This window comes from Rhinatrema bivittatum, chromosome 9 (genome assembly GCF_901001135.1).
Source record: "Rhinatrema bivittatum chromosome 9, aRhiBiv1.1, whole genome shotgun sequence".
In the NCBI taxonomy this organism is placed as follows: domain Eukaryota; kingdom Metazoa; phylum Chordata; class Amphibia; order Gymnophiona; family Rhinatrematidae; genus Rhinatrema; species Rhinatrema bivittatum.
In genome coordinates, this window is record NC_042623.1 from 82,991,392 (window position 1) to 83,006,359 (window position 14,968).

The 14,968-nt window shown below is 44.1% G+C and overlaps 1 protein-coding gene across 4 annotated transcripts in view; it reads left to right on the top strand.

Moving 5' to 3' along the window:
* GRM8 (glutamate metabotropic receptor 8) overlaps positions 1-14,968 on the top strand; it is a 1,288,815-nt gene that overhangs the window by 561,665 nt on the left and 712,182 nt on the right. For all 4 annotated transcript variants that reach the window (XM_029616204.1, XM_029616205.1, XM_029616207.1 and 1 more), the window contains exon 3: positions 14,777-14,912. In XM_029616204.1, the coding sequence (XP_029472064.1) occupies positions 14,777-14,912 (136 nt within the window). The remainder of the gene's footprint in view (positions 1-14,776; positions 14,913-14,968) is intronic.

Sequence of the window (14,968 nt, forward strand, 5' to 3'; positions counted from 1 at the left end):
CCTCTTGCTATGCTCTCTTGCTCCCATACACTAGTACGGCCATTGCCTTGCACTGTACCACATTAAATTTCATCTGCCATTTAGATGCCTCGTTTTTTTCAGTCTCTCACAATCTGCCTGCGTTTTAACTACCCTGAATATTTTTCTATCATTTGAAAATTTGAATACTTCATTCATTGCTCCCCTTTCTATATAAGCAATTACCGTAATAAGTTGAGCAACACTGATCCCAGGACAATCCTTGAAACACTCCACTATTCACTATGAGGTAGATTTTTAAAAACTACGCCCACGCGTACTTTTGTTCGCGCGAACGGCACAAACAAAAGTACGCCGGATTTTAATATCTTACACACGTACCCCTTTAAAAATCTGCCCCTATGCACAGACAATATGATATTTTCTGTTTTGTTCTACATTCCTTTTTGGATCATTCCTAACATTGCTATTTGCTTTTTTTTTCCACTCCCATATACTGAGCTAACCACAAGAATTCCAAGATCTTAAAAAATTATGACTCCCAATACAGAACCCAGCATCATATATCTGTAGGTGGGAATACTTTTCCCTGTGCTTCACTTTGCTCTTATCCACATTTAATTTCATCTGCCTCACAATCCACTGCTGTTTTAATAACTTTGAATAAAAGTATGCCATCTGCAAATTTGATCACCTCATGACACTCGCTGTTCCTTTTTCCAGATCATTTATGAGCATGTTAAACAACACATATCCCAGTATCAATCTCTGTAGTACTCCACTAATGATTGTTTTCCATTTGGAAAACTGATCATTAAGCCCTACTCTTTGTTTCCTGACTTTTAACCAATTACTAATCCATAATGATATAATGCCCTCATATTCGATTACTTTTTAGCTTTCTGAGGATTCTCTCTTGAGGGAGAGAATCCCCCTTAAACATATTCTGGAAATCCAAATACACCATATCAATAAGTTTTCCTTTATCCACGTGCTTGTTCTAATAGGTTAGTAAGGCACAAATTCCCTTTCCTAAATCCATTCTAACTTGTTTCCATTAAGTCATGTTCATCCATATGACCAGTAATTTTGTTCTTAATTATAGCTTCCACAATTTAACCAAGCAAAGACATCAGGCTCACTGGTACATTTTTTCTTGGGTCACCCTTGGAGCTCTTTTTGAAAATGGTTATTACATTTACTACCCTCCAATCCTCAGGTGTAGAAACAGATTTGAATAATAGGCTACAGATTATCAATAAGAGATCTGCAATTTCATATTTAAGTTCTATTAGAACACTGGGGTGAATACCATCAGGTCCTGGTGAATTGCTTTTCTTTATTTTGTGCACTAGGACTTTTTTCCTATATTTAAGCTAATTTGATTCAGTCCCTCTGAGTCATCACCTAAATAACTTCTGCTCTACTTTGGTTTTCTTCTTACCTCTCCCATTGTACTTTTACTGTATCCTCTAGTGGTTCCATCTCCACTGCTATTCCACAGTTAGTCAGTATGCCTCCAGACTCTATCCTTGGCTTCTCTCTTCTTTCTGCACGTCATCCCTCGATGCTCTGATACCCTCCCACAGCTTTCTGTACCATTTTTATACTGCTGACTTCCAGATCTATCTCTGAATATCAGAAATTTCACCAGGAATCCAGTCCTAAATTTCACCTTGCTTGTTTTACATCACTGCCTGGATGTCCCACCGCCTCCTTGAACTTATTGCCAAGATGGAGCTTCTTGTTTTCTCCCCAGTCTCTCTTCCCTTCCCACATTTTCTGTTTCTGTGGATATTTCTCTCATCCTTCCAGTTCCCTCAGCCTCTCTCTCTCCTTCTCTACGCACATCTAAAACACTACTAAAGTATGTCATTTCTTCCTCTATAACATGTCTAAAATGTATCTTTTTTTTTTCTGAGCAGGCTACAAAGACAATCATCAACTCTATCACTTCCTGCTTAGATTACTGAAATTTGCTCTTCATGGGCCTCCTACTGAACTATCTTTTTCCACTGCAATCTATTCAAAATTCGGCTGCATGACTTATCTTCCTTCAGCATTATATCTAAATAGGATTGCTATTTGCTTCCACATACAGTTCAAGCTTCTCTAACTTATAAATGTATTCACTTTGCAGCTTTTCATTACCTATTGACTCTCTCCCTATATCCTTCTTCATGATCTCTGCTTATCAAACAAATCACTCTTTTCTGTGTCCTTGTCCTACACCTGTACTCCTGACTGCACTTTCTTTCCACCTTCCTATGCCATATGCCTAGTAGGGATGGGCATTTGAGGGAAACAAAATAGGAAATGGAATGAAATTTCCTATTTTGTTTTGGATCATTTTCAAAATGGAATGAGTTAAATTTCAGCAAATTTCATTGGAATCCTGTTTCAGTTTGAAAACCTATTTTTAAAAAAAGTAGCTAGTCAGGCCTAGACCTAGGCCAGAAGCCAGGGCCCTGCCTAGGGAGTAGGCTGCAACCCAATGAAGGGGCCATGGCTATGCCCAAGCGTGATGCTAAAGTCTCGGCCTAGGGGCTGGGCCTTGGCGTCAGACCTGAGTCCAGGCTGAGGTTCCAACATCAAGACATGGCCTCCACACTGGGCCCCTGCATTGTGCCTATTTCCAGGCTGAGGCCTGTCAGGTGTCAGGTGGACTGGGCCACTGAGTTGGGCCTGGGACCAGGCCCTAGCCTAGGCCTTATCAATGGATTCTCCCTGACCAGGTAAGTAGGAGACAGGCAGGATCCTGGCTCTGGTATTTTTCTGGGTGGGGTCAAAGAATGCCCTGGAAGTTCCCATTTCTTTTTTTCTTTTTAATACTTAATTTGTTTTTTAAACTAAAGAAGCAAAATAAACATTACACAAACTGAAATTCATGGGGTAAAATCCCCCCAAAAGCAAAACAGAAAAAGAAACAAAATTATTCTCCCTTCCCATGCCTAGAATAGATTTCCTGAATCAATGCATCATGTTCCCTCTCCCACTGTATTCAGATCCTTTTTGAAGCCACTTTTAAATCCTAAGCACTTCTCTAGAATAAATACAATTCCATATATTCTTGTTTATCATGTATGTTTGTCTAGATTAGATTGTAAGTGCCATGGAGCTGGGACTGTCTCTAATATATATATTTACAGTGCTGAGTATGTCTATTAGTACTTTAGAAATGAAAAATTGTAGTATTAACAGAGCGAGCAGTTTTCACCTGCAGTTATTTACCTAGTTAACTGCTTTGTTACCCAGTATTACCTTCCCCATGTTTAAGCCTATTCATAGTTATTTTTAATTGCTTGGGGACTTATATTTTCAAACATATAACCAATGGTTCCCAGCTGTTTTTCACTATAACTCGTTTCATGCACTGTGTTAAACATATTTCTTCTTTGAATATATGGGAAACAAACAGGACTTTAAGTACAGTTCAAATTAAGAGGCACATAATGGTACAAAATATAACATGAATCTGCAGTGATCATATTTATGAAAATATTAAATTCTGACATCCTTTTTCACTTGCTGTATGTTTATAACATCACTCATAGTTCAGCACAAAGGAAATGTGGTCTTATAACTTGAGCACTGCACTGTAAGTCAGGAGGAGTTCTGGAGCAATACCTAAGGCAGGTCATTTTATCTTCTTGTGCTTCAATTTAGCTAATCTCTAATTTAATACTAATGATAACATTTATTTATTTATTTATTAATTACAAGGATTTAATTACTCATCCTCTTACTGTAGTACTCAAAATGAGGTACAGGGTAACTGGGTCATTTATATACATATAAAATAAATTACATGTAATACAAGACCATTACACACGCATAGAATACAATATATGGTACAGTGTAGTACAGATTTTATGAAACAGGTTGACAGTCATGCAGCGTGCAGGTAGATAAAGAGTGTATTAGGGTCAGTGCTGTTGACAGTAGGGGCTGGGAGAATAGGCTTAGATAAAATCCAGGCTTCTCTGTATGCAGTTTCTGTGGTACATCTGGCCTCTGTATATGGTGAGAATTTCAGAGCCTGAGGAGGAACAGGGAGAAACTGTGCTTGTGGGTACAAATGAGCCTATAGTCTTTAGGAGCAGGGAATTATAGAAGAGCTCTTGTTTTGAATCTCAGCCTGTGGGTGGGTTTGTAGGGATACCTGCAGTCTTTCAGATAGGTAGGGCCTAATCCTTTTTGCAATTTGAAGGCTATGCATAGAGCTTTGAATTAGGCCCTGTAAGGAATTGAGAACCAGTGGACAGCCAGGGGTAATGTGGTCCCAGTAGTTTCCCTTGGGTCCAATATTCAAAGCACATTCAGCATTATTTAGCCAGATAAGCAGGACTTTTGTGGCTAAGTAGTAGGGATGTGCAGAGGGTACAGATTTGTCCGATTCGGTATTCATATTCATCGGTGGGCAAATACGTTGCATTTGTTCAATGGCGACCCCAATATATTGATACGTGCATTCGTTTTCCGGTTCCCATTAAAGTCAATGGGGGAAGTATTTGCAGCCTATTTTTGGCTGCAGAATTGGGGTTTTATTATCAATTTTGATGAAACCTCTGGGGAGCAATCATCAGAACAAGAAAAGAGCCCCAAGGTACTTAGACTGTGGTAAAGTAGCATGAATAGCCTAAGGTACTTTAAAGGGGCAAAGGGGTACCAGGAGTGGCAAGAAGAGTGTTTTAATAAAGGTGCAAAGCAGCAGTGATAGTGTCAAAAACACACCACAGCTTCAAAAGAGAGCACCAATAAGAGATGCATGAAACCTCGAAGGCAGCACGACAGGCAAAGCGGAAAGACAAGTGGCAGCAACATCCTACAGCACAATGAAGGGGGAACATAGCAAGCAGAAAGACTAGCACAACACACTGAGCAACCATGATAGTGGCAAAAACACCACAAGGAGTTGAGTGAGTCATCTGGTGTATAGCAGCAAGGCACAGAGGCAGAGGGTAGATACAGGCTGGCTACACCCGGGGAGAGTTCCTTTTCCTTTGTGCAGGAAAGGGCTCCCTAGAATGGATTCGCCCCTAGAGTGGGGTGTTTCTATTGGTATCTAGTGAGCTCTTGCTGGTCTTTTAAAATCTGGTGGAGTTAGCAGATATACAAACGAGAATTTTAAAGGCCGCGGCGGAGGAGGTTTCCATGTAAACAGCGGTTCAACAAGGGTCAGAGGGTAGATACAGGCTCATTACACCTGGGGAAAGTTCCCTTTCCTTTGCGCAGGAAACTGCTCCCTAGAATGGGTTCACCCCTAGAGTGGGGTGTTTCCATTGGCGTCTAGTGAGCTCTCGCTGGTCTTTTAAAATCTGGTGGAGTTAGCAGATATACAAAAGAGAGTTTTCAAGGCCAAGACGGAGGAGGGTGCATGTGAACAGCGGTTCAACATGGGTCAGAGGGTAGATACAGGCTGGCTACACCCGGGGAGGGTTCCCTTTCCTTTGAGCCGGGAAGGGCTCCCCAGAATGGGTTGGCCCCTAGAGTGGAGCACGAGCCTTCAAAGCGTGGTGATGTGGAACATTGTGCCATTTGAACAGCGGTTCAGTATGGGTCAACCGGTTCTAAGAGATAGGCTGCAACACTAGGGAGAGTTCCCTTTCTTTGTGCAGGAAAGGGATTCCTTGGAATGGGTTGGCCCCTAGAGTGGAGCACGAGCCTTTAAAGCGTGGTGACCTGGAGCAGGGTCTCACTGTAAGCATGGTCTCACTGTGTTTGCCACAGTCTAAGTACCTTGGAGCTCTTTAATCGTTCTGAAGATGGGTCAACAGCTGTTAAGAGAATGGCTGCTATACCGGGGAAAGGGCTCCATGGAATGGGTTGTCCCCTACAGTGTATAATGGTACAAATTGTTAGGATTTAAGCATTTGCAAACAGATCATGACTTCATAAGCAAGATGGAGGAGGTTCTCTTTTCTGCCCTGAAACTAAAGAAAACTGTTTGTTTTATTTAAAGATCCGTGCTGTGAAGGATTACTAGTCTGAATTGCCAGAGACTGAGGTTTCCCTTTGCAACAAAGGTTCAGCCGTTAGGACTGGACATAAGGCCTGGCTGGAGAGGCACAGCAATCGAGGTCAAACCCTTGTAGGGACATAAGGCCTGGATGAACAGGCAAAGCAATCAAGGTCAAACCCTTGTAGGGACATAGAAACATAGAAACATAGAAATGACGGCAGAAGAAGACCGAATGGCCCATCCAGTCTGCCCAGCAAGCCTCACACATTTTTTCTCTCATTCTTATCTGTTTCTCTTAGCTCCTTGTTCTATTCCCCTTCCACCCCCACCATTAATGTAGAGAGCAGGGATGGAGCTGCATCCAAGTGAAATATCTAGCTTGATTAGTTAGGGGTAGTAGGGGCAGTAACTGCCGCGATAAGCAAGCTACACCCATGCTTATTTGTTTTACCTAGACTATGTTGTACAGCCCTTGTTGGTTTTTTTTTCTTCTCCCCTGCCGTTGAAGCAGAGAGCCATACTGGATATGCATTGAAAGTGAAGTATCAGGCACATTTGGTTTGGGGTAGTAACCGCCGTAACAAGCCAGCTACTCCTCGCTTTGTGATTGCAAATCCTTTTTTTCTTCACCCCTGTCGTTGAAGCTATGCAGGATATGCGTGAAGCATCAGTTTTTTGTTTTTTTTTTTCTTCTCCCCTGCCGATGAAGCAGAGAACCATGCTGGATATGCATGGAAAGTGAAGTATCAGGCACATTTGGTTTGGGGTAGTAACCGCCGTAACAAGCCAGCTACTCCCCGCTTTTTGAGTGCGAACCCTTTTTCTTCTCCCTTGCCGTTGTAGCAGAGAGCTCTGCTGGATGTGTGAAGTATCAGTTATTCTTCTTCCCTGTCATTGAAGCAGAGAGCTATGCTGTATATGCATTGAAAGTGAAGTATCAGGCATATTTGGTTTGGGGTAGTAACCGCCGTAACAAGCCAGCTACTCCCCTCTTTGTGAGTGCAAATCCTTTTTTCCATTACCTCTTGCTGTTGAAGCTTTGAGCGATGTAGGAGTCACAGTAAGCATGTGTATGTTTATTTAATAAGGGTATTGTGTCAATAGCCATCATTCTGGCGAGTCACCCACTCTTCATTGGCGGCCTCTTGACTTTATGGATCCGCAGTGTTTATCCCACGCCCCTTTGAAGTCTTTCACAGTTCTGGTCTTCACCACTTCCTCCGGAAGGGCATTCTAGGCATCCACCACCCTCTCCGTGAAGAAATACTTCCTGACATTGGTTCTGAATTTTCCTCCCTGGAGCCTCAAATCGTGACCCCTGGTTCTGCTGATTATTTTCCTACGGAAGAGGTTTGTCGTTGTTTTTGGATCATTAAAACCTTTCAAGTATCTGAAAGTCTGTATCATATCACCTCTGCTCCTCCTTTCCTCCAGGGTGTACATATTTAGATTCTTCAATCTCTCCTCGTATGTCATCCGATGAAGATCATCCACCTTCCTGGTCGCCCTTCTCTGTACCGCTTCCATCTTGTCTTTGTCTTTTTGTAGATACGGTCTCCAGAACTGAACACAGTACTCCAGGTGAGGCCTCACCAAGGACCTGTACAAGGGAATAATCACTTCCCTTTTCTTACTCGATATTCCTCTCTCTGTCAGGCCTGGACAGACAGGCACAGCATTCGAGGACAGAGGTCAAGCCCATGTAGGGACATAAGGCTTGGATGAACAGGCACAGCAGTTGAGGACAGAGGTCAATCCCACCTAGGGACATAAGGCCTGGACATACAGGCAGAACAATCGAGGTCAAACCCTTGTAGGGACATAAGGCCTGGATGGACAGGCACAGCTATTGAGGACAGAGGTCAAATCCATGGAGGCACATAAGGCCTGGACGGATAGCCACAGCAATCGAGGTCAAATCCTTGTAGGGACATAAAGCGTGGACGAACAGGCACAGCAATCGAAGGACAGAGATAAAGTCCACGTAGGGACATAAGGCCTGGATGAACAGGCAAAGCAATCGAGGTCAAATCCTTGTAGGGACATAAGGCATGGACGAACAAGCACAGCAATCGAGGACAGAGGTCAAGCCCACGTAGGGACACAAGGCCTAAATGGACAGGCACAGAAATCAAGGACAGAGGTCAAGCCCACATAGGGACATAAGGCCTGGATGAACAGGCACAGCAGTCCAGGCACAGCAATCCAGGACAGAGTTCAAGCCCATGTAGAACCATAAGGCCTGGATGAACAGGCAAAGCAATCGAGGTCAGACCCTTGTAGGGACATAAGGCCTGGACGGACAGGCACAGCATTCGAGGACAGAGGTCAAGCCCACATAGGGACATAAGGCCTGGACGAACAGGCACAGAAGTCGAGGACAGAGGTCAATCCCATCTAGGGACATAAGACCTGAACGAACAAGCACAGCAATCGAGGACAGAGGTCAAGCCCATGTAGGGACATAAGGCCCGGACGAACAGGCAGAGCAATCGAGGACAAATCCATCCCACCTAGGGACATAGGGCTTGGATGAACAGGCAGAGCATTTGAGGACAGAGGTCAAGCACACATAGGGACACAAGGCCTGTACGAACAGGCACAGCAATTGAGGACAGAGGTCAAGCCCATGTAGGGACATAAGGCCTGGATGGACAGGCACAGCATTGGAGGTCAGGCCCTTGTAGGGATGTACGACCTGGACAGTGGACGGACAGGCACAGCATTTGAGGTCAGGTCCTTGTAGGGACTTACAGCCTGGACAGTGGATGGATAGGCACAGCGTTTCAGGTCAGGTACATATGCTGCAGTGCTTACATTATCTGGAGGATAGGAGGCAGTTGGAGCTGCTGCAAGGCTTTCAGTTGCTTTTATTCATCTTGCCATTCACAGGGAAAATTTGGAAACCCAGGCAAAGGCAGGTTTACATTCAAAAACACTAGCATTTCCATCAATTCTGGTGCCAGCCTTGAGTGGTGAGGGCTCATGATATCCCCTGTCATTGAAAAGACACATTCACTGGGCACACTGGTTGGTGGTCATGACAGATATTGCTGAGCCACTTTGGCTAGGTGTGGCCAGACAGTGGACTGTGTGCCCAAAATGCCAGCGGTTCTGTCTGCATGTTCTCTGTCGGCTCTGAGAGATACCTTGTCACTGACAGCTGTGCTGGTGTCTCCTTTGCTTGGGTGGGCTGAGAGTCACTCATGCCAGCTGCTTTCTCTCTAGCCCGTCACACAACAGATGAATCTTTATGGGCAACATACCTTTGGCATTCTGAAGTGGAGGAGAAGGGACTAGCTGCCACTGACAGAGTGCTGCTCCTGCTTGGGCTACCCAAACTCTCTTAAGTGCCCGCTGTTTCCACCTCTGCTTCACGCCTAATCTGTCTCTGCCTATGGCGCTCCTGTTCACGGACTTTTGATAACAGCAGGTCCTTCACCAATAAGAGACAATTGTACTGAGGGCAAGTTTCCCTTTCACACGGGGATCACAGACTGTGGCGAGCATGTATGTGTTCTGTTCTGTTAAAGGCCTTAATCTCTCTTCCACCTGCTGCTACAAAATGTCCAGACAATGCAGCACCTCAACTGTCATTCCCTCTTCCTGTTTAAAGGCCTCCAAATTTTCATCCAGGAAATTAACTATAGGGATGATGTCAGCCAAGGTGGCACTTCTGGAACTCAGCTCCTCCATGACATCCTTGAAGGGCTGCAGGATTTTTACCAGCTGACTCATGACTAACCAATCGTGATGCCTTTGGGGATTCTGCACACCTATGTCCATTGTACCAGAAAGTTCATGAAGGGGTATCTACAGCTCCACTAACCTCTCGAGCATCATAAAGATGGAATTCCACTGGGTGGCAATGTCTTGAATGAGACGCTTGTGAGGCATCTCCAAATCAGTCTGCTTTTGTCTGAGAATCTGCCCCGCCTTCACACTTCTGTGGAAGTGCGCTGCTATGTTCCTGCACTTCTATATTAACCTATGCAGGTATTCATTCTCTTGGTCATTGGAATCCAGCCCCAGAGCTGACTTCACTACCAGGTGCAGAGTGTGTGCAAAACATCGGATGTTCTTAACGTGCCCGTTGTTTATTGCCTTAACCATGTTTGTACCATTGTCTGTGACAAAGAACCTTGCATGAGGATTCCTGTCTCGCTGGTGTAGTTGCCAGCCCTCCAGCATCTGTCTGATGCATGCTAGAATATTGGCAGCGGTATGGGCCTGGTCCGTCAGGTGGGTGTGCAGTAAAGCCCACCTCCACCCTGATACTTGTTCAGTAATAGAGCTGCTGCCTGCCCCTGCCTCAGCCAGGTTCCACCAGTGTGCTGTCAGGGAGAGGTAAGAGTGTGGAGCATTGATGGCGGTCCAGATATCGCAGGTGAAATGCATGCTCCCCTCTGCCTTAGCTAGCAATGCTTGGATGCCTCGGTGACACTGCTTGTACAGGCTGGGGAGGACATTTCTGCTAAATGTGGTTCTGGAGGGGACTTTGTAATTTGGAACTATGATCTTCAGAAAACTCTTGAAACCCACATTCTCCACTAACTGCAAGGGCTGGTCATCAAGGGCAATCATTTCCCCAATGTTCCTGATTACAACTTTTGAGGCTGCCTGCCTCCTACCCCGGGATAGCATTACTGCACTCTACCCCATTTCCTCCATGGTGGGTTGTCGCTTCTGCCACATGTCAGGGGGTTGATGGCCTGCCACCTGACTGCTAGAAGGTGATGAGGGCGTGGACTGACGCTGCTGCTTTTGAACCACTTTACACTGCTTGGAAGGGGGTCCCCTAACTGGTACTGCCACCATCCCCAGATGGCAGTACTGTTGTTGGGTGTTGCCTCTTCATATGATGCGTCATGCCAAAATTAGATAGATGTCCCATTTGCTTGCCTCTGCTAATAGCCTTGCCACAGTAATTACACCAAGCAAAACGTGGGTCATCTGTCACTTTAAAGTGGCTCCAGATCGCAGATGTCTTTCGTGATCCTCCCTTCACTATAGCCTTGGGGGTGGATGCTAGGACTGGAGCTGAAGTAGTGGTTGCACCCTGAGAAGCAATGCCAGGGTCCTCAGTCACCCTCTGTGCCTGTGCTGACTGTTCTTCTTCCTCATCATTAGTTTCATCTCTCCCCTGCTGCACTGAAGTGGAGGCTAAGACAGGACTAACTGATCCTCCTAAAACTTCGTCAGGCTCAGCTATTACTTCTTCCGTTTCTGATGAGAATCCCACACAAGATGATTGTTCATCTGAATCAGAAGCAAACAGTGATTGTGCTACATTATCAGCGCTAAGTCTTAATCGAGACTTCTGTCCCACTGCTGCTTTTGGGTGTCGACATTTTGTCTGGCATGACTCAGCCTCCCCTTCCTTCACCTCCAAAACTACAGGGTCAGAAACATTTGGTGGTGATGCATCATGTTTAGTTTTCATTTTTTTTAGGATGGAACGGCCTGCCCCTCCAAAGAGTTTTAGATTGCAACAGGTCTCTTTTTAACTTTAATGGGGGACTGGCACTAGTGCCTTTTGAAATGCTTCCTCTGCCAGTCCCAATCACTCGACCACATCTAGCTTTCCCTGACATTATGGATTTAATGTCACTGCCTAGTGCCTACTGGCTGCCCACTGGCACGGTGCCTTGATATGCACTAATGTAATATGTGTGGTGTGCATACACAGAGCTTGCTTGTAACTACAAAAGAGGCAGACAAGGGGATTTCACTGCACAGACTGTCCCAATAATAAACTTGATTCTGCTAAACTGCCAGCCCAGTGCACAGAGAAGACTGAGTGAGGTCAATTAAACAAATTCAGTTTAAAAAAGCTGGAATTGTTGGCACAGCAGGAAAATCGATGAAATATATTTTCCAATGGAAGTTCTAGCAAACTAACTAAAAATTGAATATATCTCTCCCACCCACAACACCCAAATGGTGCATGCTTGCAGCCTAGCCCAGAGGGTGAATTAAACAAAATGGCACTGCTAGTAGCTTCTCTCCCTGGCACAGAGAGACCATCTCATATCACCTAAATAAACTGCTTAAAAAACAAACAGGGCTAGCTGGCACAGGCACTGCAGCCAAATAAAGAATAAATATCTTTTTCTCTTAAGTAACTAGCCTAGCTAGCAATTCAATACAGATTTCAGAACTCAGACTAGCTCTGAGTGCAGCCACCTTCCGCAGAGACCACCTCCCCACACCACCCCTGCAAAGAAAGTACGTGGCATGCCACATGCTTAAGTATATATAGTACTGGGTCATCAGGAAAAGCATCACCAAGCACTGAATGACAGTGCAATTGGCTGCATTCAGTGCATTTCAAAAAATCTTATCGCTGATATGTTGCATTCTGGTGTCCGTGCCAACCTATCTGACCCATGCTGACAGGGCTGTGAGGTCACTGATGACTCACAGGAAAGGGCTGGTTTTTGGCTCTGGATACACCCAAATGGCGTTCTACGATTGCAAATGGTGGTGAAGAAAAGTGCGTGATGTCAAATGTATGGAACGGATGATATGTTATATTCGTGGGGAGTCGCGATACATTTCGCTTCCCCACAAATACAATGAATAGGGACATATACGTTGCGGATTGCCAATACGTCGAAAATGAATGCACACCCCTACTAAGTAGCAGCCACTGAATATGTACCTACATTCAGCGGGCACCACTTAGCTGTAGAAGTCCATTATGTAGCTAATGTGCACAAAAAAAAAGGCATGTACTGGGCAGATCATGGGTGGAGAGTGTTAGCCATATAACTTATACTACTAACTACCAATATTCGGAATTAGCTACATAAGTACACGTGTACCTTTAGACGCCCCATAGAGAAGGTCTAAACTTAGGGGCAGATGCAGTAAATTTTGCGGAAAGCAGTTGCTGACTTTTCAGTGCCCGCTTTCTTAGTGCACATATGGCACCCGCAAGGGGGGGCGCCATGCAATAATCAAATTAGGGGGTCATGCTAGCAAGGAAGTGCTAGGGTTGCTAATGCGACCTTAGCGCCTCCTTGCTAATTCAACCCCATGGTTACCGGCGGTCTGCCGGTTATGAACACCGATGCCGATAAACTTGGCGTCGGTTTTCATAACTGCAGTCAGCTGGTTATGAAAAGCTACGCCGAGTATATTGGCGTTGGTCTTCAAAGCGGCCAGCAGTTTTTTTTCTTTTCTTGTTTTTCAACTTTAAAAAAGTACAGAAAAGCAGTTTTTTCTGATTTTCTGTACTTTTTTCAGTGTGCTCAGCTATTAACGCCTGATCCAGGCAGGCGTTAATATCTAAGCGATAAATGTGTGTCTGAGACGCACATTTCTTTTTTTGCATTTGGAGTAAATGAGTAATAGCCTCATTCACATGCATTTGCATGTGATGAGCGCTAACTTATTCACTCCGCGTCGGACATGCGTTAAATAGGCACTAATCCCCTATTGCATTAAGGGGTGGATTAGCGCCTATTTAATCCACATTCGACAGCGGGTTAAACAGTGCGCTCGGCTGAGTGCACTGTATTGCATCGGCCCGTTAGCCAGCTAGACTTATCCAGCTAAGTGTGCATACATACGTGTATATTCAGCGGCATTGCTGTGCCACCGAATATACAACTTAGCTGGATTAGTTTCAACTGGTTAAGTTACTTACATGGCCAGCTTTGAATATCTACCCCATTGTTTCTGTGGCAGGAATGTACATGTGTATGTTTGGGATGTGTATATGTGTGTGTGTGTGCTTGTATGGGTAGATGTGAGGTATACAGGTTATGTGTGAGTGTGTTTGTGTATGAGTGTATTTGTGTGTGTGCAAGGCATGGATGCATGTGTGTATGGGTGGGTTTATGATCTGTGAGGGATGTGCATGTTGGTGTATTTAATTATAGGGTGTGTAAGTGGGGTGGGTGTGAGGGATATGGGTGGATGCGTGTGGGTGTGTATGTGTGTGGTATGCAGTTTCTGAAAGGATGTGTGGTGGAGCTGTGGGTGTGTTCCTTTTAAAATGTGGAGGAGTTGGAACACCTTTTGGTCCATTCTTCACCAGCTGCTTCTTTTATTTCTCCCCTGTGTTGCTGTGTGCCAAAGAGCTACAAGAGTGAGAGGGAGCTTATGGTATGGCGTGCTGGTCCATATGCTGAAGTGTTTAATAATTTCGTATAGAAGTGTGATTTTTCAAAAATACCGAACTAGTGTTTCTAGTTTTTGAACGTGTGCAAAATATTCACATTTTCTTTCTGCATGCCAAATTTGGTAAATATTCATCCCTTTCCTAAAAAATTGTTTTGCTTACAGATGGCTGGACCAGTAGAAAGATGCATAGATAGACACTGATCCCTTTTATATCATTCTTTCCAATATTCCTTATGTTGAAAAGCATCAAAAAGGGAAACCTGGCAGAGCATTTATAGACATTTGTCATTTTTTTTTCTCTGCACTGATTTTGTTCTTTGTGGCAGATTTTGTTCTTTGTGGCAGATTTCTTGACAGTCTGCCTTTAGGACTTGATGTGTAAAACAACAAGGCCCACAACATTATAGGACAATATTTAGTATATTAGTTAAATAAAAATAACTAATAATGCTATAAAGCTGTTCTAGAAAGCACATCATGTTCCATTTTCCCATATAAACTTTGTCCGGATCTAAATTTGTAATTAATATATGTCATTCAATCCTGCAATATTAGAAATACAAAGGAATATTTACAAGTCAAAACAAGGGGTGCTGCATAATATTGTATACTTCCTTCATCTGCTAATTTACTGTCTTGCCACTTATGTTGCAATTTTTAAATGTAATTTTTTACTTAAATGTGCCATACTTCTGCTTCCAGGTGGTGTCTGCATTGCCCAGTCATTAAAAATCCCACGTGAACCCAAACCAGGAGAATTTGACAAACTTATCAGACGCTTGTTGGAAACCCCCACCGCTCGTGCCATAATCATGTTTGCAAATGAGGATGACATCAGGTGCTTGCTTTTTTGTGTGTCTTATGTGATTCAATGTATTAGTGAGACAGACTGAT